The sequence below is a fragment of the Spermophilus citellus genome, assembly GCF_964194105.1.
Source record: "Spermophilus citellus genome assembly, chromosome: 7".
NCBI classification, from domain to species: domain Eukaryota; kingdom Metazoa; phylum Chordata; class Mammalia; order Rodentia; family Sciuridae; genus Spermophilus; species Spermophilus citellus.
Window position 1 is genome coordinate 158,348,586 of NC_138188.1, and position 26,404 is coordinate 158,374,989.

The following is a 26,404-nucleotide window of genomic DNA, read 5'->3' on the forward strand; positions in this document are numbered from 1 at the left end:
AGTTGTAGCTCAGTGGTAAGCACTCCTGGGTTCAATCCCTGGTACCAAAAATAAAATTTAAAAAGAAACAAAAAAATGCTAGATGCTGGACTGGGGTGTAGGTCAGTGGTAGGACACCTCCTGGCATGCACCAAGTCCTGGGTTCAATCCCTAGCACCACAGGAAAAGGTTTAGGTGCCATGAGAAAAGAGGCTGCATCTGGCTCTGTGCTGTTGATAAGGGACAGAACAGCACCATGGGTATGTGTGTCAGGTGTGTAACTGGTTCTCCACGGTGTCAAACCTCAGTCTCACCCTCTGCTTATAAAACTACTACCACAGAGACAGGCCCATCTCCATAACTCAGCTTCTAAACTTCAGGATTTTTAACTGGACTGAAAGTTAGAACATCTCCGGCTACAAATGGGGTTAAAGGCCTCTAGCAGGCAGAGCCGAGGGATCCTGCCAACCATCCTAACATGCACAAGGACCATCCCTCCCCACAAAGAGTTATTAGGCCCCAAATGTTGATGGGGCCATGGTTGGGAACTCTGCTATAAAAGCAGAACCAATCCTGCCCTGAGTTAAAGCTCAATAAGAAAACACAAAAATCTTAGCTGGGCGCAGTGGCCCATGCCTGTAACCCCAGCAGCTCGGTGCTGAGGCAGGAGGATCACAAGTTCAAAGTCAACCTCAGCAATTTAGCGAGACCCTAAGCAACTGAGCAAGACCCTGTTTCTAAATAAAATACCTTTTTAAAAAGGGCTGGGGATGTGGCTCAGTGGTTAAGAATCCCTGGGTTCCAATCAACAAATGGGCCAAGGACCTGAACAGACACTTCACAGAGGAGGACATACAATCAATCAACAAGTACATGAAAAAATGCTCACCATCTCTAGCAGTCAGAGAAATGCAAATCAAAACCACCCTAAGATACCATCTCACTCCAGTAAGATTGGCAGCCATGATGAAGTCAAACAACAATGAGTGCTGGCGAGGATGTGGGGAAAAGGGTACTCTTGTATACTGCTGGTGGGACTGCAAACGGGTGCGGCCACTTTGGAAAGCAGTATGGAGATTCCTGGGAAAGCTGGGAATGGAACCACCATTTGACCCAGCTATTGCCCTTCTCGGACTATTTCCTGAAGACCTTAAAAGAGCACACTACAGGGATACTGCCACATCGATGTTCATAGCAGCACAATTCACAATTGCTAGACTGTGGAATCAACCCAGATGCCCTTCAATAGATGAATGGATAAAAAAAATGTGGCATTTATACACCATGGAGTATTATGCAGCACTAAAAAATGACAAAATCACGGAATTTGCAGGGAAAGGGATGGCACTAGAGCAGATTATGCTTAGTGAAGCTAGCCAATCCCTAAAAAACAAATACCAAATGTCTTCTTTGATATAATGAGAGCAACTAAGAACAGAACAGGGAGGAAGAGCAGGAAGAAAAGATTAACATTAAACAGAGACATGAGGTGGGAGGGAAAGGGAGAAAAAAAGGGAAATCACATGGAAATGGAGGGAGACCCTCATTGTTATACAAAATTACATATAAGAGGTTATGAGGGGAATGGGATAACAAACATGGAGGGAAATGAATTACAGTAGATGGGGTAGAGAGAGAAGATGGGAGGGGAGGGGAGGGAGGATAGTAGAGGATAGGAAAGGTAGCAGAATACAATAGTCACTAATATGGCAGTATGTAAAAATGTGGATGTGTAACCAATGTGATTCTGCAATCTGTATATGGGGTAAAAATGGGAGTTCATAACCCACTTGATTCTAATGTATGAAATATGATATGTCAAGAGCTTTGTAATGTTGTGAACAATCAATAAAAAAAAAAAAAAAAAGAATCCCTGGGTTCAATCCCTGGTACCAAAACAAAAAAAAAAAATCTTTCTAGATCCATTTTTGAGCTTTATCTGAACAACTTCATGCCAAACTCTTGATACATTTGATAATCAAATAACAGCTTTAATTCATGGCCTTAGATTTTCCCTGCAAACTTGGTCAGCACCCGGAGCATCCAAATGTGTCCTTTTTTCCTGTATCACTGAAAGTGAGCGGGCATCTAACAGGCAGCCTGCCTGCTGGGGTGCCTCAGCCAGCACAGCTGTTTGTCTCCTGCAGTACTTCTCCTCCTCATCACCAAATTAATCACAGAGATGAAGACGATGAAACTGAACAGTGAAAGGAAACTGACCAGACTATAATATTTACTGGTTGATCCTGCCAAGGGGTCACAGCAACACAGCCTGAGGAAGAAACACGGACCGTGTCACACAGAAGACTGGAAGTCATCTAAAATCAAAAATGGCATCCTAATCCTCAGAATCTGATGTGTGGAGCGGCATCGTGTTGCCTTTTGTCCTCGGGCTACGCACTGCAGTATCAAGTTTTACGACAGCGATGGGGTCAATTTAAATGGTGCAGCCAAGAGATTGGCTGTGTAACTAGAAGAAGTGGATCGCAACAGTGCCGAATCGATTTCCTACTACAAATCTGCACGCAAAGGCGGTAAAATTCGCTCTTCAGAACTGAAATATGGCTCTCGGAAGTCGGGTGTTTAGGTGGATTTTTTGAGAATGCACAGTTACTATAGTGACCATATTTGCAGAGAAGATAAGAGGTACATTTAATAGAACTCCAAAAACCAACCCAGGTGGCTTGCAGCCCTACAGGAAAGCTACTTAGATTGCACACATTCGTCTGGACCAATGTTTGGATTTCTTAATCTGAAGCATCTCTGTCCGAGTTCTCATCAGAACAGATGGGCGGGCTCTAAGGATAGCACAGAAACCAACCTGACCCACCGGAAGGGCACCAGCTCAGAAAACTCAGGGAATTGGAGCTTCCAGAGGGACAGGAAAGAGACAAGGCCTACAAAAGGAAAACGAAACAGAGGAAGTGAACGATTCTCAAACCCAATAAATAAAACCAAATCCAGGACGGCCACCGTTGGGAGCCTTCTGGGCAAAACACCTTCATCTCCTCAGCTCTTTAGACCCTGGTGCCTTGAGGAGGGAGCATTCCTCTAAAAACTTGTGCGCTCAGTGCGCAGGATTTGCAGTAGATGATGAATGATGCTGATCTCATCTGTGACTTTGCCCCCAACAACAAAAAGCCAAAGGGGAAACCGCAGAAGAGTCTAAGGATTTCCTAAGCTTGGGAAGGAAATCTGCATTTCTCTTGCCCTTTGTCCGTTTTCTTCTTACCTCTGTATGAGTATGCCATTATAAATCTATGCAACTTCCACCTTATTTATTTATTTATTTATTTGTTTATTTATTTATTTATTTATTGGTAGTGGGGATTGAACCCAGTGGCACCTAACCACTGAGCGACATCCCCAGCCCTTTTTATATTTTATTTTGAGACAGGGTCTCAGGGAGTTGCTTAGGGCCTCACTAAGTTGCTGAGGCTGACTTTGAACTTGTGATCCTCCTGCCTCAGCTTCCTGAGCCTCTGGGCATGTGCCACCAGGCCCGGCTCCACATTCTCTTACTTGGAAGTTTTCCTCGACGCTTAGTTTTAAGAGTGACAGAAAGGAAGTGTGGATTGGAGGATGTTTCTAACCCTAACTCCCTCCACGACTGACTGCAATATTTTAACAAGATGATCAGTCACTGATGTCTGGAATCACCATCCCTGAGTCTTCCAACTTCCCGCAGTAAATAAAGGCTCCTGATATTACCCAGAGTGAATTGAAGGCAATGTGTTTTAGACTGATGTGTTTTAGAAAGACTGCAACCAGTAAAGATGGGAACAAGAAAGAACTTCCGGGCTAACGCTTGGTTAGCCAGCAGCCCTCCTGCCTCCTGCCTCCTTCACAACACGTGGCTCGTCGGGGTTTTCACAAAAGCCCTGGACCAAAGTACACTTCCCCTCACCTCAGAACAACTCTCAGTTGGAGTCAAAAGTGCCCAGTGGACCAGGCAGGCTCAGCCGAGGAGCACTTGCCCAGCTCACGTGAGGCCCTGGCCTCTGTCCCCAGCACCACGGCACACGGCATTGAGACCTACACACATACAGCCTTCAAGAGCATTCTCCTTCCCAAAGACACCCAACAGCATCACACTAGCTCAGTACCTGGCAAAGAATGGCTTCCCCTCCGCAGGTTCCAAAAGGCACTTGCATGATCATCCTGTCCTTGTCCTCATTGTCCAGGTGGCCCTGCAGCTTTCCAGGGCTGAGCCGCTTCCCGGGGCCCTCCTCATAAACACAGCCACTGCTCAGGACGCTGAGCTTCACCTCGCTCTGGTCAGCCTTGGAGAAAACCAGGCTCTGGACTGTCTTCTGCAGCACACCCTTGCTTGTCACCTGCAAGCCATCAAACGTGAAGGATGAAGACAGGCCCAGTACCTTCCCTCCCTGAGAAAGATAGGCTAGGAACTTCTGGTACAGGTCTTCAGGGATGGGCTCCCTGGTGGCAATGACCAACAACAGACAGTTGTCTGGCCATGGGTCCCTGAGCACACTTTCCTCCTGCAGGTGGTACAGAACATAGCTGTCGGTGTCCACACAGTCAGCCAGGATGGCCCGCACCTGCTGGAGCCGCCCGAGGGCCTCCTGGGAGTCGGGGCCTACGTACAGAAGGATGTTGGGCGCCTTTCCCGTGATGTTGACTCTCTTCCCTTCTTCTTTAGGGCAGATCTCATCGGCAACACCCTCCAAACTGCTGCCATGATCATAGGGAAGGTCTGGAATGTTCTCTGCAGATGCAAACTTGACCGACTCAATGGTGCTATTCTCAAGTTCTAAGCATTCATGGCAACTAGACAGGTGGAGGTGAAAATGCTCCAGAGGGCCCGCTCCCTGCTCACTGTCCCCAGAAGGCTCACTCCCAGAGGCACTGCCCCTCCTCGGCTTGGAAGAACCTTCTGGAAGAGAAGAACCTTCTGGAAGAGCCTTTGGGTCATCCTTGCCAGGGTGCTCCATAAAGTCCTGTGCAGGCTCGGTCTCCAGGGAGGGTTCAGGGTTTGGCTGTAGGACTTGGGCTTGCTTGTGTACAGCCTGATCCTTGAGTTCCTTCAGAGCAGAGTCTTGCAAGTGCACGGCTAGAGTACAGGAAAGATCACAGAGGGCTCATCAGCACTTATTTGTCATGCAGCTGGCAAAAGAGCCTCACCAGCTCTCCACATTCTGCCACCTACATTCCGGCAGAGCCACCTGCACAGCTCCCACTCACATCCCCACCTCAACTCTGGGCATCCCTGGGAGCCACACAATCGCTGCCACCAGCTGGAAGGGTGCTCCTGAAGACCCCCAGTGAAATTCCTGATTTCCACATCCTTCCTACTCAAATCAGAACCCCAGATCATCTTCTTGACTGGTGAAGAAGGTGAGATTAAGAGGGGAGATTTTGCCTATTAGAGATTCAACTAGGCTAGGCTGTTATTCTCCTACATGACACTGAAACTGAGGAATTAAAAAGGACACATTCACGGACCCTACCCAAGCATGCCCCAGGAGGAGTCATGCACAGGACACTTCAGAGGATTGGCGAAATGGTCTATCCAGTGCAACATAAGCTTACAATAACTGATCCAAAAAACAGGTATTGAGCGCTTTCTGCACATGGGACACGATATCAGGCATGTGTGCATGGTAAATCAGATTCCCAGAGCCAATAAGTGGCACTTACTTGCCCCTGAAACAGATGAAAGCATCACAGACAGCAAGCCCACACACAAGCCTAAGGAAAGCAGGTCATGTGCTACCTGTCCAAAACTGTGAAATGCATATTTAAATAAAAAGCCTTTAGATTTAGACCTTCACGGTACAACTGGCTATTATTCCCTTTCAGTCAGAACTAGAGGCAAGAATCATTATATTGTGTTATGTTATGTAAAATAAACACTATAAGTCATCCAATATGGATGCTATGTCACAGATATTGCAATTATGAAAAACCCTGGTTTTTAATTAAGCACTAAAGATACATCTCCCTGACCCCCAAAAAAACCTCAACACTTGTGTGAATCATATACTTTCCTCATTAAAATCAAATCAGTTTTCTGAATCAAACTGAAACCAAGCACTGCCCTAAGTTACACCAACAGCAGCACTCCACAGTCTATAAGCTGACAACCTAGGATGTTCCACACAGGACGGAAACATTTCCTAAAGTTACGTACAGACGATCTTTTGGGGCACCAGTCCATTATCCATCTGGAGTCTGTCTTCCATGAACGCCACTCCCAGCTTGCTGAAGTTGTCCACGCTTGCTTCAGCAATTAGCTGGTAGGGATCCCCAGGTCTGCAGGCTAACGGCAAGCAGCAGTCAGACCACTTCACGATCTGGGAGGAAGCAGGTGAGGCGGGAGGATGGAAAAGAGAAGTTGAGCTTTTTCATTTATAAAATTACCAGACACCACATTCTTCCCTTTAGGCTCCTCACCACTAAATTACAGTCAGGTTTAGCAAATTACTGGACATTGCATTTTATTAACATCAACGTTTTGCAAATATTCTCATTTCTACCAGACAACAGTGCTTACAAAACATGAATATAGCTTTCTCCTTTAAAAGTAACTGAAGTCTCAGCTGCTTTCAGGAACTGAAGGGGAAGGACCATTCCCCAGAGTATGAAAAAACTGTCCTTTAGTGACTGGGCATAGGTGATAACAGCCAGTCCACAGCACCCAGTGGTTTAACATGCAACCTGTCGACCGGCTCTTCTCCAAGTGTGGCCCAAGGCCAAGTGCAATAGACCTACCTGGGAACATGCCAGAACCTCCAGTTCCTGACCAAGGCTCCCTACCTACTTTAGACTCCGGAGTTGACGCTCAACAATCAGGATTGTTCAACAGGCCACCCCATGATTCCTGCAGCATATACACGAGAATGACCATCAGGCCCTCCACAGACAGTTCACATTCCCAACACAAGTGTTTCCAAAAGAATCTGGCACTGGGCCATGGAATACCTACAATCTCTCCGAGGGTTTCCAGTGAAGAGGGCGCCAGTTGGAGGGAGGGGCCGGCCCTGAGTCAAACCCCGCCCACCTGCCCCGAGACAAGCCTCAGCACTTCCCAGCTCCCTCCTTTGTAAAACAACATCAATACCTACCATCTCATAGGCTTCTAGTGTTCCTGAGATTAACCAGCATACACAAGGCCTCCAAGTTTGGGGCTGAGGGAAGTGCTCAGTCAATGAACGCTGCTTCTGTTAGTGATCACCTGGCTCCAAAGGCCCTAGTGAGCATCCTAGTCTCCTTCTAAGATGCCATGAACGATCCCCTACTCTCCAAAATCATCTTGTCAGGGATATACTGCCCCAAATTCATAACCAGAGACGGATCATTGTGAGCTCCATTTTTTAAGGTGAGTGGGCTATGATTTTAGAACTCCTAATGAAAACTAGAAAAAAATGCTGGCTTAAATGAATAAAATATCACCTTAAAAGTACTGAAGGACTGTCCAGATAATGCCAGACCAAGCGCTAGGATAAATTCCAACCTCCAGAAATGAGAGGGACTCCCACAAGTCAAGCCCCGTCTGCCCTGAGAGGATCTACTACCCAGGAAACTTGGGCTCCAAAAGTTGAGGCCCAGCTGGCTTGAGGAAAGGCGCAGAGAGCCGCGGGACAGAACTGACAGCACAGAAATAAAATCACCTACGTGTGACAGCTGATTTTAGACAAGGGCACCAAGATGATTCAGTGGGAAAAGAAGTAACAAAGCTGCTGGTACAACAGGATATCCAACTGTAGAGGAACGAAGATGGGCCTATCTCACACCATGGATGGAAAACTAATAAACCAGATCAAAGACCTCAATTTAGGAGCTAAAACTACAAAATTCTCAGGAAAAAAAAATGCAGGAATCATCAGAACCTTTGACAGACAATGGTTTATTTGATATGACCCCCAAAGTCCAAGCAACAAAATAAAAAAATAAAATGAACTTCAATCATTTTTGTCCTTCAAAGGACATTATCAAAAAAGTGAAAAACATACAAAAATAGGAAAAAAATATTTGTGAGTCAACTAAGAATTCCTACAACCCAACAATAAAAAGACAATCTAATTTTAAAATGGCAAAGGACTTGAACTGACATTTCTCCAAAGCAAGTACACAAATGCCAATAAGCACATGAAAAGATGCTCCAGTGTCATTAAGGAAATGCAAACCAAAACCACAATGAGATATCACCTTCAAACCACCAGTGTGAATATAAGAAAAAACACATAAACCATAACAAGTGCCGAGGATGAGAAGCGGGAACTCTGATCCACTGCTAGTGGAAATGTCAAGTAGTGCAGCACTTGGGAAGGGTGTGAGTTCCTGAAAAGGTTAGATGCAGAGTGACTACAAGATAAAGCAATTCCACCCCCCAAGTTATATCTAAGAGATTAAAAAACATGCCCACACAAAAACACTTGTGCACAGATGTTCTCAGCTGCATTATCTCTAATAGCAAAAGCAGAAGCAATCCAAAGGTCCTTCCACAGGTGAAGAGATAAACCAAATGCACAAAGCATGCTATGGAGTATCAGGCAGCCATGGAAAGAATGAAGCCCCACACCTCTACAGCACGAAGGCACCTGGAGTATACCACGCCAAGAAGCCCGTAACTAGAGGTCACATAGGAGTCTGCTTACACAGAACATTTAAACAGGCAAATCTATAGTTAGAAAGCAGGTAAGTGGTTGCAGGGGCAGGGACTGACTGCTGATGGGCACATGATTTTTTTTTGGGGGGGGGTGGTAATGAAAATGTTCTGAAATCAGATATTGGTGATGGTTGCACAACCTTGTGAGTATACCCAAAACTACTGATCTAAATGAACTGTATGTATCCTTTAGAAGGGAGGACTTCACAGTGTATAAATTATATCTAAAGACAAGAGTCAAGGCAGTGCACTTGTTTCCACACCGAGACTTGAATCCTGGCTCCTCTGGTTAATGTTAGTCAGGTGGCCTGAGCAAGTCACTCAACTCCTCTGAGCTTCGACCGCCTGTCTGTGTGATGGAGGTGAGAAGAACTGACCTGGGAAGGTTACTGGGAGAACCAAATGGAATAAACCATCCAGTGAGATGCCTGATTCAAAAGGAGGTTCTCTTATTCCAAAACATGAAGTCCTCAGGGCAAGTCTGTCAGTGGACAAAAGCTGGTTCTTGGGAGAAGGAGTGGAAAAAATCTTAGCTACTGCAGTGGTTCAGGGCACTACCAAAGCTCAACCCTGCCCCACAAAATCTTGTTCCTTGGTCCTTTGTCTCTCTCTTTAGAAGTGAAATTTAATTTTTCTCCTTAGAGGAATAATAATGGGCGGGGAGGTTGGGAAACACTGGCTTAAGATAAGAAATAATAAATGTAGGCCCTTATGCGCAACCTAATAATGGTCTAAATTACTTGGAGAAAGAAACCCAGGATTTTTTTTCAGCTGTGTTCATATCTTCCCTGCACCTTATCCCCTCTCCTGCCACCTCCTGACCCAGAGCCAGTGCAGCTGGTAGGATTGGGGAGCGGGGCCAGGCTGGCCACCAGCCTTTGGGCAGAATCTACGTTTTCAAAACTGACATCCTAGATGCAGGGTGAGAGTTGGAGTTTGCTACTTGGAAAAAAGTCTGCGTTGATCTCCAGCTGTGGGAGTAGGGAAAGGACTTGGATTGAGGAGGAAGGGAAGACAAGCTGTTGCCTGGCCAGGGCAGGCTTTTCAGAAGAGGCTGAATGGGGAATATGTGAGGGGGGGGCTCTCGTAGCCACAGCTATGGAGAGGGAGCAGGGGAGCGTGAGCGTGAGCCAACAGGAAGCCAGCCAGATTCAGTGATTCAAACACTGAGTCAGCACCCTGCTGCGGCAGGAGCCAAGGATTAAATTCTCACACACCTCAGAAGGAGGAGAGATGCTGGAGACAAACAAAGGAAGGAAGGGCAGAAAGAGGCCAAAGAGCAACATCCACACACATCCCTGATCAAGTTTCTCAGCCTGCAACTGTGACCTCACCTAAGTGCGCTTCCTGTCTCTAGGAACGCAGTCCCTGAGCCACAGACCATGCGAACTCCTTCAGGTAGTGCTGGGTGCTCTGATCAAAGTGAAGCCGCACTGTCACTGATACTTCGTCCGGGGGTGGGGGGGTCTGTTTTCCAGCGGTTAAAAGCAAACAGGACACTTCAAATTTGCTCTATGAGACGGAGACAAAGGGGTAGAAAAAGAAAGAAGTCGTCAAGCAGAAGCTTACTCCCAAAGATCAAAGCTAAGGAAGCCCTGGCTGCCCCTAAATCAAGGGGTTTCCTCTTACAAGGAGCATGCAGAAATCTGTTCCATGACCAGAGCTCTGGACTTGACGTTACAACATATGACTGCACATGTGAGCACCTGCTCCACTCAACTCAAAACTCCTGTCCAAGATGCCCAGGAAGACAGAGGTTAAACAGCAGGTGTGGCCCTTCCCAGCTGCAGTTGGCAAGCTGAAGTCCAGCTGCTGCAGGAACAGAAAAGTCATTGCACTGCTCAGAGCCAGATAAGGGATGCTGCTAACTTCTCTGTTATTTCTCCACTTAAGAATCATTTTAAATGCATGTTATTTGGTCAAAAGTTCTAGTGATTGATTAGAGGAAAGGAGGGTAGGACAGAGGGAGGTGAAGGACTTGAAGTCATGACACCAAGGAGGAGGCTGTCTCGGGCTCTCAGGTTTGGCAAAGGGATAAGAGTGCTACCAAAATTCATTTCCAGTTTCATTGAGTTAAAAAAAAATACACCCTATGGAGCTTTTAGAAAAAGGTACTAGAAAATCAAGTACCAGCAAAAAGGTTATCACACTCCACAGCAAGCAAGAGCTGAAACGATGAACTGACCCAGGGAGAATGTGAAAGTGGAACTGCAAGGCCAGGACTGACCAGGCACTCAAGGGAAAAGGCTGGTCTGGCTCTTTTGATTTTCTCAAGAACTGAGAGTTAATACAAAAATCATAGAAATACCCTTGTGGTCACACACCTTTCGGTATTGTGTTCTCTGGTCCTACAGGCACTAGAGGCCCACCATCCAGGTGTGCTGTGTTAGCATTCAGTGAAGCTCTCCCCGCTTCACATCCCCATCCCACTGGCGTGAGCTGAGGAAGATCCAAGTTTTAAGAGAGATCCCAAGTGGTTTGGTTATCTATTGCTGGGTAACAAACCAGCCCAAAATTTAGTGGCTTAAAATGAATCATTTATATTGCTCATGAGTTTCAACTGGGACAGGATCAGGCAGGGACAGCTCAATCCTGCTCCACGTGGCATCAGATAGGGTGGCTCAACTGGATACAAATGATCACCTCCAGGATGGCTCCTGCAGAGCTGGCCAGTCGGGGCCTCCTGTCAGGTGAAGCTCAGCCAGTGCTGTCCTCTGAGGGCCTCGGTTCTTCTGGATATGGGTCTAGCCACAGGGTAGCTTGAGCTTCCTCATGGCATGGGAGCTGGGTTCCATGACAGACTATTCTAAGAATTCAGGGAGAAGCTGAAGATTCTAAATGATCTAGCCTGGAAAGTCCCAGAATATCACTTCTGCCATATCTCATGGGACAAAGGAAACTGAAGTCAGTCCAGATTCAGGGAAGGGGGATACGGAAGGAAAGGATTGGCAGCCATCTTCCATCTACTACACCAAGTTTCTGCCAGCTCTCAGTATTTGCCTCTGTGTGAGAATGGCATGTCCCTAAACGACATGCTCCCTCAGCCTGGATCCCTGCACGAGAAAGACGCATAGCAGAGCCCACAGCAAAGTCACCTCTGGAAACACCCAGCAGTGAACCTGCCGAGCCTGGGTGTAACATGACTGAGAAACAAGGGCTTATGTCAGGAGAGACTGGGATCCTAAGGCTATGGGTTATTGCAGCAAAGCTGACCAATACAATGTGCAAACTGCGTTCCCTACAACAACCACTCTAGCAGTCCTTCCTGCTGCACTTCCAGTCTTGACAAACGACCCACCATCCACCCACAAGCCATCATGTCCTCAACAGCTGGTGCATCTCTCTCCATCTCACCAGTCCCTCTTCCAGGCCATTATGTTTCCCATGGGGACAACTGTTGTAGGTTTGCTCCATTCTCTAACCTGCCTGAATTGTGATCCTTCTAAAATACAAATATGATCATTATGCTTTTTAAAAAATGGTTTTAGCCTACTGAACCTAGGATAGGACCCAAATTCCTAATTAATACATATATGACCTTTTTGATATGTGAATTATGTGTATTCACCCTATCATTTAAGAACATTCAATTCTGCCCCAGAAAACAAGTAAAGCAAATAGCATGAATGAAACTTATAGCATCCTTTAGGACATTGTCAGAAACTTGCATGACCTACTAAAGACACACAAAATCAGTGGAATGTATGTGTGTTGGACATAGATAAAAAGGACAGGACAAAAGGGAGTATTACTTGTAGGCATGAAGGACCAGGTGTAATTCTGAAACATTAGGAAGACACAAATTGTGCCACTTCCAAGTTGGCCTTCACGTCATTCTTACGTGGGCCAACCAACTCAGCCCATGCACATTCTGCCTAAAAACACAGAAAGGGGGCTGAGGTTGTAGCTCAGTGGTAGAACACTTCCTTGCCTCACATGTGCAAGGCCTGGTTTCAATCCTCAGCATCATATAAAAATAAATAAATAAAATAAAGGTATTGTGTCCATCTACAACTAAAAATATATATATTTAAAAAAAAAAAAACATAAAAAACACAGCTTCTCAGCAGATCACTGGTAAGCCACAGCTACTACAGGCACATATGCCCAAGTCTCTACAGATGTCACCTAGAGACACTGTCAATCTGCTGAGCCCCTTCTTTAACATAACCTCTGGTCCTGGTGACACCACAGTTGGCAAGAAATGGTGATGCAGCAGGAGGACAGCAGGACCCGTGAAGATCCCCCAGCCCAGGCTTCGAGTATATGTTCCTTCCACCCCAGAGGCATCCAATGCAAAGTGTTAACTGACCCAAGATCTCTCCTCTGTTTCTTTTCTTTTTTAAATTTTTTTTAGTTGTAAATGAACACAATACCTTTATTTGATTTATATATATTTATGTGGTGCTGAGTATGGAACCCAGTGCCTCACACATGCTAGGCAAGAACTCTACCACTGAGCCACAGCCCTAGCCCTCTCTGTTTCTTGCTGCATGTTTTGAATTTTCTTAGTAAACTATGGATGGAGCATCTAAACTTAGTCTGCAGCCTCTCTTATTGGGTGGTGGCAGGGAGAGCCTACCTGGCCCTGTCCTTGGAAGCTATCAGTGCATCAAGGTACTTTCCCACATAACACTCCAGCCCTACCTTTTGCCCCTGGCCTCCCCTTGGGCCACTCCCAATCTCAGATCAACAGATTCCAACCCTACTGAGCCCTGGGCCCAGGTGCTGCTCCATCTAGAAAGCCCTTCCCTTCTTCACCGACAACCTGACTTCCCCCTGAAACTCAGCTATCATTTCCCCTTGGGAAGTCCTTCCTGACCTCCCCTCATCAAAATAGCCTCCAGCCACTCCATGTGTCTGCCTTCCACAGCTCCAAGCACCTGTCCCTTTGCTTGGCTCTCTGCGCTCCCACACCAGGAGCTCCTTAAGGACAGGGATGTCATCTCTGAATGCATCTATGTCATTTCTATATGACATAGACCTCCAGCCCAGGCACACCATCTGATATATAGGAGGTATTCAATAAATCTTGAACTAATGGATGAGGCCTCGGCTGGACACATGACCCAAGGGAATATGTTGAAACAAAAGTTGTGTGTAAGTGGGCTGGGGTCATGGCTCAGTGGTAGAGTGTTCGCCTAGCATGCATGAGGCACTGGGTTCAATACTCAGCACCACATAAAAATAAAATGAAGATATTGTGTCTACCTAAAATTTAAAAAAAATATATTAAAAATAAAAAGGTTTGTGTAAGTACTCTGTGTCATCAATTCTTACAAAAGGGGACTGCTAACATAATTGAGAATGGAGCTGAATCTGCCATCACCTTTGGTATTTATTACTGCACCTGGCAAAATAACTAGATTTGTTAATGAACAAATAAGTGAAAATATGAATACGTGAATGCTACATTTTTAAAGCTGAATTCTTTTGCTGGAGGTCTATAGAAGGACTGTAAATCAAAACCATTTGAGATATGCAGAATTTAAAAAGATATCATCATAAATGTGAGAGAAGTAAGATCCCATCAGATTCAAAAGCTTTTCTTAGTTATATTTCTTAGGTATATTCTTCCTATTTTCTATTTAATATCTTAGGACCCTGTGAAAGTCAAATGAGTTCAGAATTGTGTGAAATATATATGCATAGGTTCATAAGAGCCCCCCCAAAAGGCAAAATCCCATCGAGCAATCAACCTGAATAGGAGCTGCAGGCTTGATGAGAAGACAGTGAGCTATGAGATCAACCCTTCTTCAAGTTATTAAGCCCAGCTTATAAAAGGAAGCTCCACACCACAGCCAGGGTTGTCAAAAGAAAGGCTGTAGGTGTCTCTAGCACCTTTGTGCAAGACCAACCAAACTCTCCAGCCATAAGTAAAACAAGTGAACTGAAAAGCGGCAGTCTGCCTCAGTGCACAGAAATCTTTCACCCCAGAAAGTTAAGAGTCAGGTAACCAACTCAGAAAGTAGGTGAAGGGAGATGATAACTGGGCAGAGATGCTAACTACGTCCCAATACCTAGTCTTCCCTTCTCCCTGCCTGGTGGTAACAGACCTGTGCGTGTCCCTGAGGGAATGCATTTGCTATCCTCCCCTGCAGCTAAGTGCCCAAGGGCACCCTATAACTAAGTTCTAGGCAATCTGGTGGGAACAGAAGTGGCATGAGAAATTTCTGGATAACAATTTCAAAGAGGAAGTTGGTTGTCTTCCACTTTCTCTCTTCCCCTATTCTACAGGCTACCACGTGGATGAAGGTGACACTTGTGGAGGAGCAGGAGAGGGCAGGAGCCAGCCTCCACCTCAAGAAGCTGTCTATCAATCACCAGGACAGCAGAGCAACAAGGCAAACGAAACCCAGCCCTTGGATCAACATTCAGAGCAGAACCACTTCAAGAGAGAAATGAACTTCTAGTTTGCTTGAGCCACTGTAGTTTTGGATTTCTTTGTTATAGCACCTTAGCCTGAACCCCACATAATATGGTAACTTTGTTTCTTAAGATATTGCATGTCACTTTACCCCATAAGTAATTAAAAATTAAAAAATTAAAATATAGCAGTTAGGGGCTGGGGGGCGTAGCTTAATGGTACAGCATGTGCTCAGCATGCTCAAGGCCCTAGGTTCAATCCCCAGCACCAAAATCAAAAACAAAAACAAAAACAAAATAACAGCAGTTATATATATTTTTGTGTTAAGAAGAATCTGTCCATATTTGATATTATATGTAATTATAATATTTTGGAAATCCTAGCTTTGGTTTTAAATTAAAATCTAGTAAGATTGATAAGTAATATTAAAATATATTATTTTTCTAATATATTAAAATATATTAGAAAAACTTACCATATTTATACACTTGATAACACATAAGAGTTATGTAAGTGTTCAGAAAGGCGGTGTTTACTCCTCCAGAAAACTTACATATCTAAAAAGAAGCTGAGGGAAGGGAAGGTGAAGCCAGGGGAGGGAGCAGGTAGGTGGACTCCATGCAGGACCCACACAGGTACATATTCCAGCTTCTATGTTAAGGGATGGGTTCAAGGGAATTTATATTACTTCAAATTCATGAGCGGATGAGGACCACGCATAAACCAAGTAAGAGGTCACATTCTTCACAGGATTATAACCAAGCAAATTCTCTGCAGTAGAGTTTTAAAATACTTCAAAACACTTGAGTCTGTAAAGAGAATAAATATTATTCAAAAATCCCTTTAAAAGTGATGACAAAATTTTAAGCTGGATTTAAAAGCTCAAAGAACAGGTTATCATGAGACATGGACTAGCTGGGCTAGGTAGCACACACCCTGCCTGTAATCCCAGTAACTGGGGAGGCTAAGGCAGGAGGACCACAAGTTCAAAGCCAGCCTCAGCAATTTAGCAAAGCCCTAAGCAACCTAGTGAGATCCTATCCTGTCTCTAATAAAAAATTAAAAGGGCTGGGGATGTGGGGGTGGTTAAGCACTCCTGAGTTCAATCCTTGGTACCAAAAAGAGAGAGAGAGCGAGAGAGAAACGTGGACTCTTCCAAAGTTTAAAAAAAAAAAAAGTCAAATATCAGCAATTTAATTCAAATCTACCTAATTGATCATTTGTTATTTAAGTTGGAAATCATTCTCTAAAAAAGTTCATAGTCTTTTCTGCACACCAAAAATTATACCTTAGCTCACCAAAACACTTTACTTCAACCACTGGTCTCTTTCTGCCTAATGCAGAAAAACAACTGTGGGTCCTGCTTGACTGTCTTTGGGTCAACAAAAGCTTCGATACTCTCAAACCTCAATGCCCCACATCGCTTCAAAACCATCCGTTTGGTCCTCCAGCTACTAGAAGGGCATGAACATTGGCTAAAACTTAGTCTACCCTGAGCAGTTGGTGGCTTTAGACACGTCTTTAAATCTTACAACCTCATTTTCTTATCTTTAAAATGACAACAATAATACTTTGCAGAGTTGTAAGCATTAGAGCTCATGTATGCAAAATACCTATCAGGGGCTCAATAGATGGCATCATTATTACCATAAGTATATGTAATGCTAAATAAGACTTTATGGACGGTCCAGAGAGAGCACACACTGGCCTGCCGTTGGGTCACCTGTCAAATCCTCCCAGTCTTCTGAGTCTCAGCTATTCTCCTTCCCTCGTTTACTATCTCCAGTTCCCTCAGGCAGCTCATCTTTTGTTCAATCTTGAGTTCTAGCGAATTATTTCTTTTCTTACTCCCCATTCTCTTTCCTTTCCTCTCATCCCAATACAGTGTCTTAAGGACAATGTTTAGGACAAGAATCCAACAACACAGCAGTCATCAGCAGAATGCCTGCTGGACAACCTGCCCATTGTAGCTCAGTGGTAGAGCGCCTGCCTTGCATGTGGGTGAAGGCAGAAAGACAAGAGTGACTCATCAGAGACACAGGGGAAGCAGACCAGCACCCAGAGCTTCCGCAAGAGGGTCCCAGCTGGAAGTGTGTCTGGGACAGTGACTCTGGCCATCGAGAGGAAACCCAAGGAGAGGAAGACATCTTCACAGCGTAAAGAGAAGACACTGAAGATGACAGTGAACTCAGGAGCAGCTGCAATGAAGGTGCAAAGCCGTGACCTCTGGGGAGTGACATCAGTGGAACTTGGAACTCAGTGAAAGTTAGGAGCAGGTAAGAGGAAGAGTACATTCGGGTGTTAATTGGGGACTTTTTTTTTTTAAACAGAACATAAACAAGTTTGGACATGTGACTTGTTTGAGTTTGACATATTTTCAGAATCCTCAGGGTGGGATGTCTACAGATGTAACCCAGCCATTCAGGCTGTCTGCGGGAGTGAGAAGATGTAGGGAGAAACCAACTGGCCAGGAAGAGAGCATGGAGTAATGCTGTCCCAAACGAACAGAATGTAAGCCACAAAAAAAGTCATACACATTGTTTGAAATTTTCTAATAGTCACATTAAAAAATAAGAATAAAGAGGTGAAAGAAATTACACCAATACATTTGATACAATCCAAAATATCCAAAAAGAGAGCAAGTCACCTACAAAAGCTAGGGAAGATCACTCATAAAAAAAAAACAAACTTGGTTAGGATTAAAACACGTATAGAACTAAATGACACACAAGAAAAAAAAAAACATAGTACTCACTGTTTCAGAAGATGGTCTCTGTAAACTGTCACCTTGTACCCAAATGCTCTCTGTCACAAATGCTATGTGTTCTGCTTCAAGTATAAAGGGAGAGACAAGAAACAGGGCCCATTTGTTCAAGTCATCAATGGACTGCACAGAGGGAGAGAAACATAGAGGATTCAGTGTCACTTCAAACCACAACTGCCACTTATCTCAGCATGCCTGACATACCCACCCCTCTGCAATTCCAGGTAAGATCTACCTAAGGTTATCTGATGCTCTTCTGCAGACATTAACCCTGTGCTTCTTGTTTAACCGTGACTGTTCAAACAGCCCCAAAGCCCTCTGAGACTCTTGACAGCTTTAAAGTCTCTGGATATTTGTTTTCACACAATTAATTCTGACCACCATTGCTTACAGATTAGCACATAGTTTTCCAAATCACATTTGAGGCACATTTAAGAATGAGGAGGTCTGGAAGAGCCTGCCTGGCTACTGCAGTCTTAAGACCTGGTCCTTCATTCCCACTGGCACCAGGCCTGGCAGCACAAGGCAGCTGTCCTTTGTCCTTGCATTACTCATACTGAAGTAAACTGTTCTTTCCCCTGAGACCTGGGAAGTGCATAAACTTTCTGAAACTCACAAAACAGTCAAACCCAGGGCTGAGGGTGTAGCTCAGTGGTACAGCACTTGCTTAACAGGCATGAGGCCCTGAGATTGAAACCCAGCATTGCAAAAAATAAAATAAAACAAATACAGAGATAAGTTAGGATATTTCTGGGGAAGACCCTTACTATATGCAAAAAAGCCATCAAACATATTTTTTTTAATATTTTATTTACATTTTAGTTTTTGGCAGAGACAACATCTTTGTTTGTATGTGGTGCTGAGGATCCAACCCGGGCCGCACCCATGCCAGGGGAACGCGCTACCGTGTTACCAATTGAGTCACATCCCCAGCCCCTCAAACATATTTTAGAGAAAATGTAAATTCAAGAGTGATTTTAATTTAGCTTTTTTAAAAAATAAAATTATCTTTTTAGTTGTAGATGGACACAATCTTTATTTATTTATTTTTATGTGATGCTAAGGTCCAAACCCAGTGCCTCATGCGTGTAAGGCAAGTGCTCTACTGCTGAGGGCCATTACCAAGTAGAAATGACGCATCGAAATTGCCTTGCCAGCGTACCCCATGTTAATTTCGCTGTTGACCTTGCATGTGTGTTTGAGAAAGGTGACCCTGCTCAACGACCAGGGTGGATCCAGGATTAGGGTGTATCCTGCAGTTTGAGGAAGTATAGTATCCCGGTCCTTGGGTTTAGGGCGTTCCCAGTTTAAGACCTTGGGTTTTAGGGAAGTTCATGTTGAGGATTATTGCTGCTGGAAATAGGGCGTTCCTGCTACCTGAGCTCCCTTGGAGTTCTTGTGAGATTCAGAGAGCATTTTGGGAAAAAAGCCTCGTGGAGGAGGTGAATTGGGTGGCAGCAGAAGTCTCGGCACTCTACCACTGAGCTACATCCCCAGCCCTAATTTAGCTTTTTTAAAAGGAGATTATAGTCAAGATTGGTCAGCAGATCAGATATGGTCCCACTGGGCCCTCCCTATCAGGTTCTACATCCTGGATTCAAACCAAAGAAAAAAAGAAAAAAATTAAAAATAATTAAATCTGTACTAAACAAGAACAGACTTTTTTTTTTTTTGGTCATTATTAGCTAAACAATGCAGTTTAGGTAATAACAATAACATAGTAACAACCACTTACACTATATTAGGTATTATATATATTGATTTGGGGGCTGAGGATGTGCTCAGGGGTAGAGTACTTGCCTAGCATGCATAAGGTCCTGGGTTCAATCCCCAATACCACCAAAAATAAATAAATTAATTAAATTGAATATAAGGAAGATTTTTTGCATAGTATGCAAATACCACATCCCTTTATATAAGGGACTTGAGCATCTCTGGATTTTGGTGCCTTGTTTTTGGTGGGCTAATGCCTTTTTAAATTAATTTGCTGTTCTTTAGGAAGCATTTTAAAAAAACAAACTTTTTAAAAGGTTTTTTTAGCCTACCAAAAACAAGACACATATGGGGAGGGGGGGACGAAAATCCAAGGCTTCTGGGGGAAGCCTTATCACCACCACCACCACCAGCCACAAAAAGGCTCCAATCCCCAACAGAGGAGCCATATCTCAGCAAAACTAACAGTGTAAAACGGATGCACAGCATGTTACAGAATCCCTGAAAGCATCAGATCACTCCCGCCTGGGGCTCAAGGGGTAGGCAAGAGCAGAAAAATTAGTTGATTTAGTTAACAGAGGCCCAATAACATCATGAAAATGTTCCAAAGTAAAACTGCCTAAAAAATTAAAACATTTACATCCTAAATTTCGTGTATGTTGAAAATTTTACTCTAAGCTAAACTCTAAAGAATATATTTTTAATAAATCAAGTCTAGAAGCTGCTGCAGTCGTAAAATCCACTCTGTAATTATTCTTCATTTTATTTTTCTCAACCCGGTTTCCTAAGGTGGCCACTGGATGTAATGAATGCACTTCCCCCCTTGGGTCCAGGTGGTACTTGGGTGGTACTCGTTGTGTACATTCCTAGGAAGAACTGAGAGAACCCGTTCAGTGTGTATACTATATTTTTTAACTTAGGGTGTCCTTTATCCGCTACCGGTACAATTTCATTCCACACCTAAGCACAGGCACAACAGAATGTTCAACACTGAGGCAAGATTTTGATTCTCTCATGGGTGTTGTGATTTCACCTTCGTTTAAATAATTTTTTAAAATCTCATTTTAATGCTGAAAGTGAGCCAACTTTCCAGACGGAAGAGGAAAAAGCAAAAACTAAAAGCAAAACTCTTCTCAGCGTTAGTGAAAGCGGTATTGCGATGCCCAAGGCAATTTGCTTAGAAATGCACCGTGAAGTCCACTTCCCAAAACAGCTGCCTGGAAAGAACCACCGTCCCTTGTCACAGCAAGGGCGCGTTTTTTACAGCGATTACACGGCAGGCCCACGCCACTTGTAGGTGACTGGGCCAGGTGGACAGTGGCCACCATCCCAAGTAACGGGCCCGGAAACAAAGACCGAGCGAAGCGCTGAAGATGCAGAGCGCACAGGACACGTCCGGCCCCCGGCAGGGACGAGCCTCCTGCCGCGCTCAGGTCCCCCAGAGGCCGCCCACCGCGGGACAGGCGTCCGCGCGCGGCACTGCGGGGAGGTCGGGGTCCCGGGCCCGCGCGCCCCGCCCCGCCCGCCAGGCGCTTCCGGCCCCGCCCCGCGCCCCCCGCCCGCCCACCTGGCTCTCGCCGACGCAGAAGACGCGGCCGCCGCGGCTCAGGCACACGCGCGCGCCGCCGGGCCGCGCCGCCGCGCCGCAGAAGGTGAAGGAGCAGCGCGAGGCGCGCAGCCGCCGCACCGTGGTGCGCACGAGCGCGGCCGGCCGGCGCCCCCAGCGCGCCCACAGGTACAGGTAGCACAGCGTGATGAGCATGGCCGGCGCCCGCGGCCCCGGAGGCTCGCCCGCCGCGCTCCGCCCCGCCGGCCGGCCGGAAGAGGCGCGCCGCAGACAGGCTGCGCGGGCGGGGGAGCGCGGGCACCGGGAAGGGACACCGCGCGGGGCGAGCGAGGCCGCGGAGGCCTCTGGGGCGGGTACCTGAGTGCAGTGATGCAGGGAGAAGCCCCCACGTGGGAGGTGTGCAGGGGTCGGGGAGGTCAGGACCCGGAGGGTGTTGGGGTAAAGAGACTGCAGCCGGAGGGGGTCTGGGAATTGGGGAGGGCTGGCCAGAGCAGAAGGTGGGGTGGAAAGGAGGCTGCTCCAACGACGTGGGATGACAGGCTTCTGGGAGGCTGAAGCTGCACCCGCGGAGGGATCCAGGAGGTGGTGGAGGCCATACCGTGGGTCGAGGGACAACGCAATGGAAGGGCCAGGTAGAGGCCCTGGAGTGTTGGAGTAATAGAAAAGGGAGGTGTTTGGGGGAGGGGGAGTGTGATAGCTAGGATTGTTGGGGGGTTGTTATATTCCCAGTGGATGCTGGACCCTATGAAGCAAAAGCCAGTCTCCCTTAGGGGTGGAAATAGATAAGGAAGGTGCTCAACACATATTGCTCACAAATAGCCAAAATTTGCTAATCGGTACCATACCAGGAATCAAAGAGCTAACACAACCTCCACCCAATCCAGCTAGGGAAATGAGTGAGGCAGTTTTTATTAGATGATGTTAATCCTTCATGCATGCAAAAAGGGATATGGGGTAGATTACATGAACTGACATAATGTAATAATTTTCTCTTTTTAAAATAAAGGCAGAGAACAGAAGTTGAAGACCAGTCAGCACCAAAAAGGCTGTACAAGGTGCTCTTGCCACATGTGGGTCACCAATGTGTGACCAGCAGAAAGAGGAAATATCACTTATGATTCACAGTGTTCTTGTCCCACGAGGAATCATAATTATTACTATTACTGACAGGTATCTCCTGTGGAACCTCACTTCCTCAAAGGCAGTCTGTCACCAGTATCCTGGAACTCTTTTGAAATACAGCAAAGATCTTGAGTTGTTTGCTATCTTGGCCCTCAGAAGGTGGCATAATGCAGTGAAAACAATTAGGTCCACCCACTCCTAAATCTTTACTTAACTAAGGGTGGGTTTTTAAAGTACCCTGACCATTTGTCCATCTACTTTAACACAGCAGTGTAGAATACCCACTCTCAGAACCCCAGACTTCTGGTCACATGATGTAGTAGTTCTCTCCATTGCACATAGCAATAATAGGTTTAAAAACAGAGTCCAGAAAGAAATAGCTGGGCTCAAAAACAAAATAAGCATTGCTGTGGACCAGAAATAGAAGTCAGAGTGATGAGCAGAGGACTGAAGCATATCCTGCACCTCCCTATGGGACATCACTGGAGAAGGAAATGAATGAGTACCTCAAGGAGGGACTCAGCCCCTTCATGATAACCCAGGCTGTAGGTCAGAAATTAATGGTAAAAAAGGGTTTACCAGACTTATAAATCCTAAATGTTTCACTTTCAGAAGCTTCCTTAAAGTTTGCTGGATTACAGTGGGAAAGAGGCACCTCCTCACCCTCCTAGAGATGGATAGGTTATCTACTCCTCCTGAATGTCACCAACATCCCCAGTCTTTCCAAGTACTTTAAGGGTCTTGCAACCTCAGCTTCCCACAGACTTATGGAAGCTGTCCAGCTCTACCTGCAGATGTTTCGAGATGTCATGGTCGCAGAACATGGGAAAATAACATTTTGGAGTCAATCCTATATGTCAATTCTAGGTTATAAGAAATGGGGACTATCATGGTTCAACATGATTAAGAAGTGGGTGAGCCCCCTTTCTAACATGTGATTTGAAGAGCACTAATTTTTTCTTCTTTCTTTCTTTATTTTTTTTGTACTAGAAATAGCACTTGGGTCACTTTACCACTGAAAAACACCCCCCAGCCCTTTATATTTTTTGAGATGATCTTGCTGAGTTGCTGAGGCAGACCTCAAACTTGACATCCTTCTGCCTCAGTCTCCCAAGTTGCTGGGATTGCAGGCATGCACCACTGTACAAGGCTTGAAGAGCACTGATATTACTCACGCCTAGGGAAGCTATAGAGGAAGGAAGATATAGCAGGACAGTAAGAGAGGTTAAACGATTACACAGCAAGCTCCTCTGTTCAGGATCCCTACCTACAATGACTTTGGTTGATGTTTCAGAGGGTCAATGTACAGTTTAGCTTCATCATCTTCAAAGGAGAAGGGAAAGGTGCAAAACTAAGACCTGGAGTGGATGTACCTGATCCTCATCCTACAGGCCCTTGGGACTCAAAGTGCAGCCCTTAGACCAGCAGCATCAGCACCACCTGGGAGCTCACTAGAAATGCAGGATCCTAGGCCTCACTAGACCGAAAATCAACATCTGCATTTTAACAAAATCCCCAGGTGACACAAACACAATAAGTTTGAGAAACACTGTTAAATCCACCTCCATTATACCCTATCTAGACATTTCCAAACTGTTGTAGAAGAGAAGACTACAGACTAGGAGTTTAAAAGCAAGCCTTTATGGTTTGTCAGAATACAAGTGTCATGGAAGCACACCTCAGTAACCTACCAGAATGACTGGCTTTCCTGGGAAGAGCTAATCGGCCCTCAGGAAGGCATGCCCTAGAAATAATAATTGAGTATAAGGCAAAGTGCCAGCCAAAAGGATGTCACCACCAGAGGGAGCTGTCCAGCTGCCCCCACCCCCCAGGAGATGCCAGTTCCTCCCCAGGAGACATTAATCAGTACCCCTCTGAGCTTGGAAAGTACTCAGTACTCTCAACAAATGGCCAGAGTTGAGAAATTAAAATCCCAGTCCAGTAGGAAGTGCTGGGTAGATGCTGAAATTTCAATATCTGTAACTGAATATTTCATTCTTAGCAGTTACAGTCTGTCTGTAGATGAAAGAATCCATTGCTTCCATCACCATGATGGAGTGCTCAAAACAGCTTAAAATGATATTCAGAGATCACAGGGGATCAGAATAACCATCTCTTTGAAAAAGCGTCCTCCAAAACAAAATAATTTAACTAAGTAAGTAAACTGAAATCATGAGGCTTTTGTTGGCCAAAATAAAAGCTATACAACATGAAGAGTCTTTCTTTGAAATTTGAGTATTTTTCCAAATAGGAAAATTTTTTATTAAATGCCCCTTAAACTTCCATAAATGATCCATTATAATTGTATAATGAAGCTAAGAAATATATTGATTAATTGTATTTTATTACATTTTGTCTACTTTTCTAATGTTGTTTATTGCTCTTAGAAGTTTGATATTTATCCAAAGAACTCTTGAGTTCTACACTAGAGTTGTTTCTAGGTAACACAATGATAATAGTAAAGAGAAAGCAAGATGTGAATTAAAAAGATAATTTCACCCCATTTTGTATAACCAAAATGCACTGATGAGAACATTAAAAATAAAAAGATGCTTTCACATAAAACCTTAAGATCCTATCTTTAGTGTGCTATTCTTTCTTAATCATAGAGAAATCCAAAATAGTGATTACCTTTTTGATTTCCTTTTAGTTAAAGAAAAGACATCTCCTGGTGCAACCTCAAGGTAATGCTAACTGGGAGAATCATTTGAATTTATTCACTTTAAGTCTTGATAGAACAATATGTAACATGATATTTAATTGATAAGGGAATGTCACATGTTTTTAAAAGATGATCTTATAGGATCTTAAGTGTTACAGTATGTGTAACATTTGTTCAGAAAAAAAATTAAGTAAAATTTAAAAGTTTTAAGACCAAAACAGGATTTAATAAAAGCATATTTACCAGTAGTGTAAAGATATAAGAAATTATATGGTAGGAGGCGGAATTGGCATGTTTGGATAAAGATCACAAATACGTGAATCTTATAACTATGTTAAGTGAAAATAGATGAACAGGATGGTTTAAGATGAAATAGGATATTGTAGACAGAGCTACCACCTTCTAAGGACTTAAAGATACCAGCTATTAGAATTCCAGGACCCTCGAGATGAAAGCAAAGTGGACAGTAGAACCAGACTGTCCATCACATGAATATTTGAAAAGCCACACTGAACAAGAGATGAATTACTATGTTCCTCACTGAAATATTTTCTGTGTACCAAAGAAGCTAGGCAAAAAATATTGATCCCGCCAGATGCAGTGGCACATGCCTGTAATCCCAGTGGCGTTGGAGGCTGAGACAGGAGGATCGCAAGTTCAAAGCCAGCCTCAGCAACTGTGAGGCACTAAGCAACTAAGTGAGACCCTGTCTTTAAATAAAATACAAAATAGGGCTGGGGATGTGGCTGTGTAGCCAAGTGCCCCTGAGTTCAATCCCTGGTACAAAAAAAAAAAAGTTTAGCAAGGCCCTAAGCAACTTAGTGAGATCCTGTCTCAAAAAGTACTGGAGATGTGATTCAGTGGTAAAGTACTCCTGGGTTCAATCTCTAGTATCAAATAAATAAACAATTCTCTTTTCTAGCTCTGTCCATTGAGATGGCCTCAGAGCAACATTACTTCAAAGTGCAACCTGGTGCTCAGATCCTGGGATATCTCTAGTTTTTCCCATTAAAAGGAACTACAGGGGCTGGAGTTGTGACTGAGGGTTAGAGTGCTGGCCTAGCATGCGTGAGGCACTGGGTTAGATCCTCAGCACCACATAAAAATAAAATAAAGCTATTGTGTCCACCTACAACTAAAAATTAAAGTTTTTTTTTTTTAAAAAGGAACTATATGGACTGGGGTTGTGGCTTAGTGGTGGAGCGCTTACCTTGCACGTGTGACACACTGGTTTGCCAATGTCTTGGCTGGGCACAGAATCACAAGCCACCACACAGCTTTGTAGATTCAAACAGCAATTCTTTATTCCCGAACTCACACCGGCCTCCACACACGCTCTGGGGCAATCCCAGTTCTCCTGGTGGCCCGTATGGGGAACGAACCCGCGACCTTGAGCGTGTGTGGAGGCCGGTGTGAGTTCGGGAATAAAGAATTGCTGTTTGAATCTACAAAGCTGTGTGGTGGCTCGTGATTCTGTGCCCAGCCAAGACATTGGCACTGGTTCTATTCTCAGATTGCATATAAACTAAAATAAAGGTCCATCAACAACGAATATATATATATATAGTGTCTGTGTGTGTGTGTGTGTGTATAAAGGA

At 44.7% G+C, this 26,404-nt stretch overlaps 1 protein-coding gene across 6 annotated transcripts in view; it reads right to left on the bottom strand.

Annotated features, from left to right (window-relative positions):
• Positions 1–26,404, bottom strand: part of HLCS (holocarboxylase synthetase) — a 192,316-nt gene that overhangs the window by 147,573 nt on the left and 18,339 nt on the right. For 3 of the 6 annotated variants that reach the window (XM_081300654.1, XM_081300655.1, XM_081300652.1), the window contains exons 2-4: positions 17,734–17,865; positions 6,134–6,296; positions 4,086–5,053 (exon numbers count right to left, since the gene is read on the bottom strand). In XM_081300654.1, the coding sequence (XP_081156780.1) occupies positions 4,086–5,053; positions 6,134–6,185 (1,020 nt within the window). In that variant the 5' untranslated portion in view covers positions 6,186–6,296; positions 17,734–17,865. Of the gene's footprint in view, positions 1–4,085; positions 5,054–6,133; positions 6,297–9,945; positions 10,087–17,733; positions 17,866–21,022; positions 21,260–26,404 lie in introns of those variants that run through there. The other 3 variants (XR_014022861.1, XM_081300651.1, XM_081300653.1) reach the window with 2 other exon arrangements.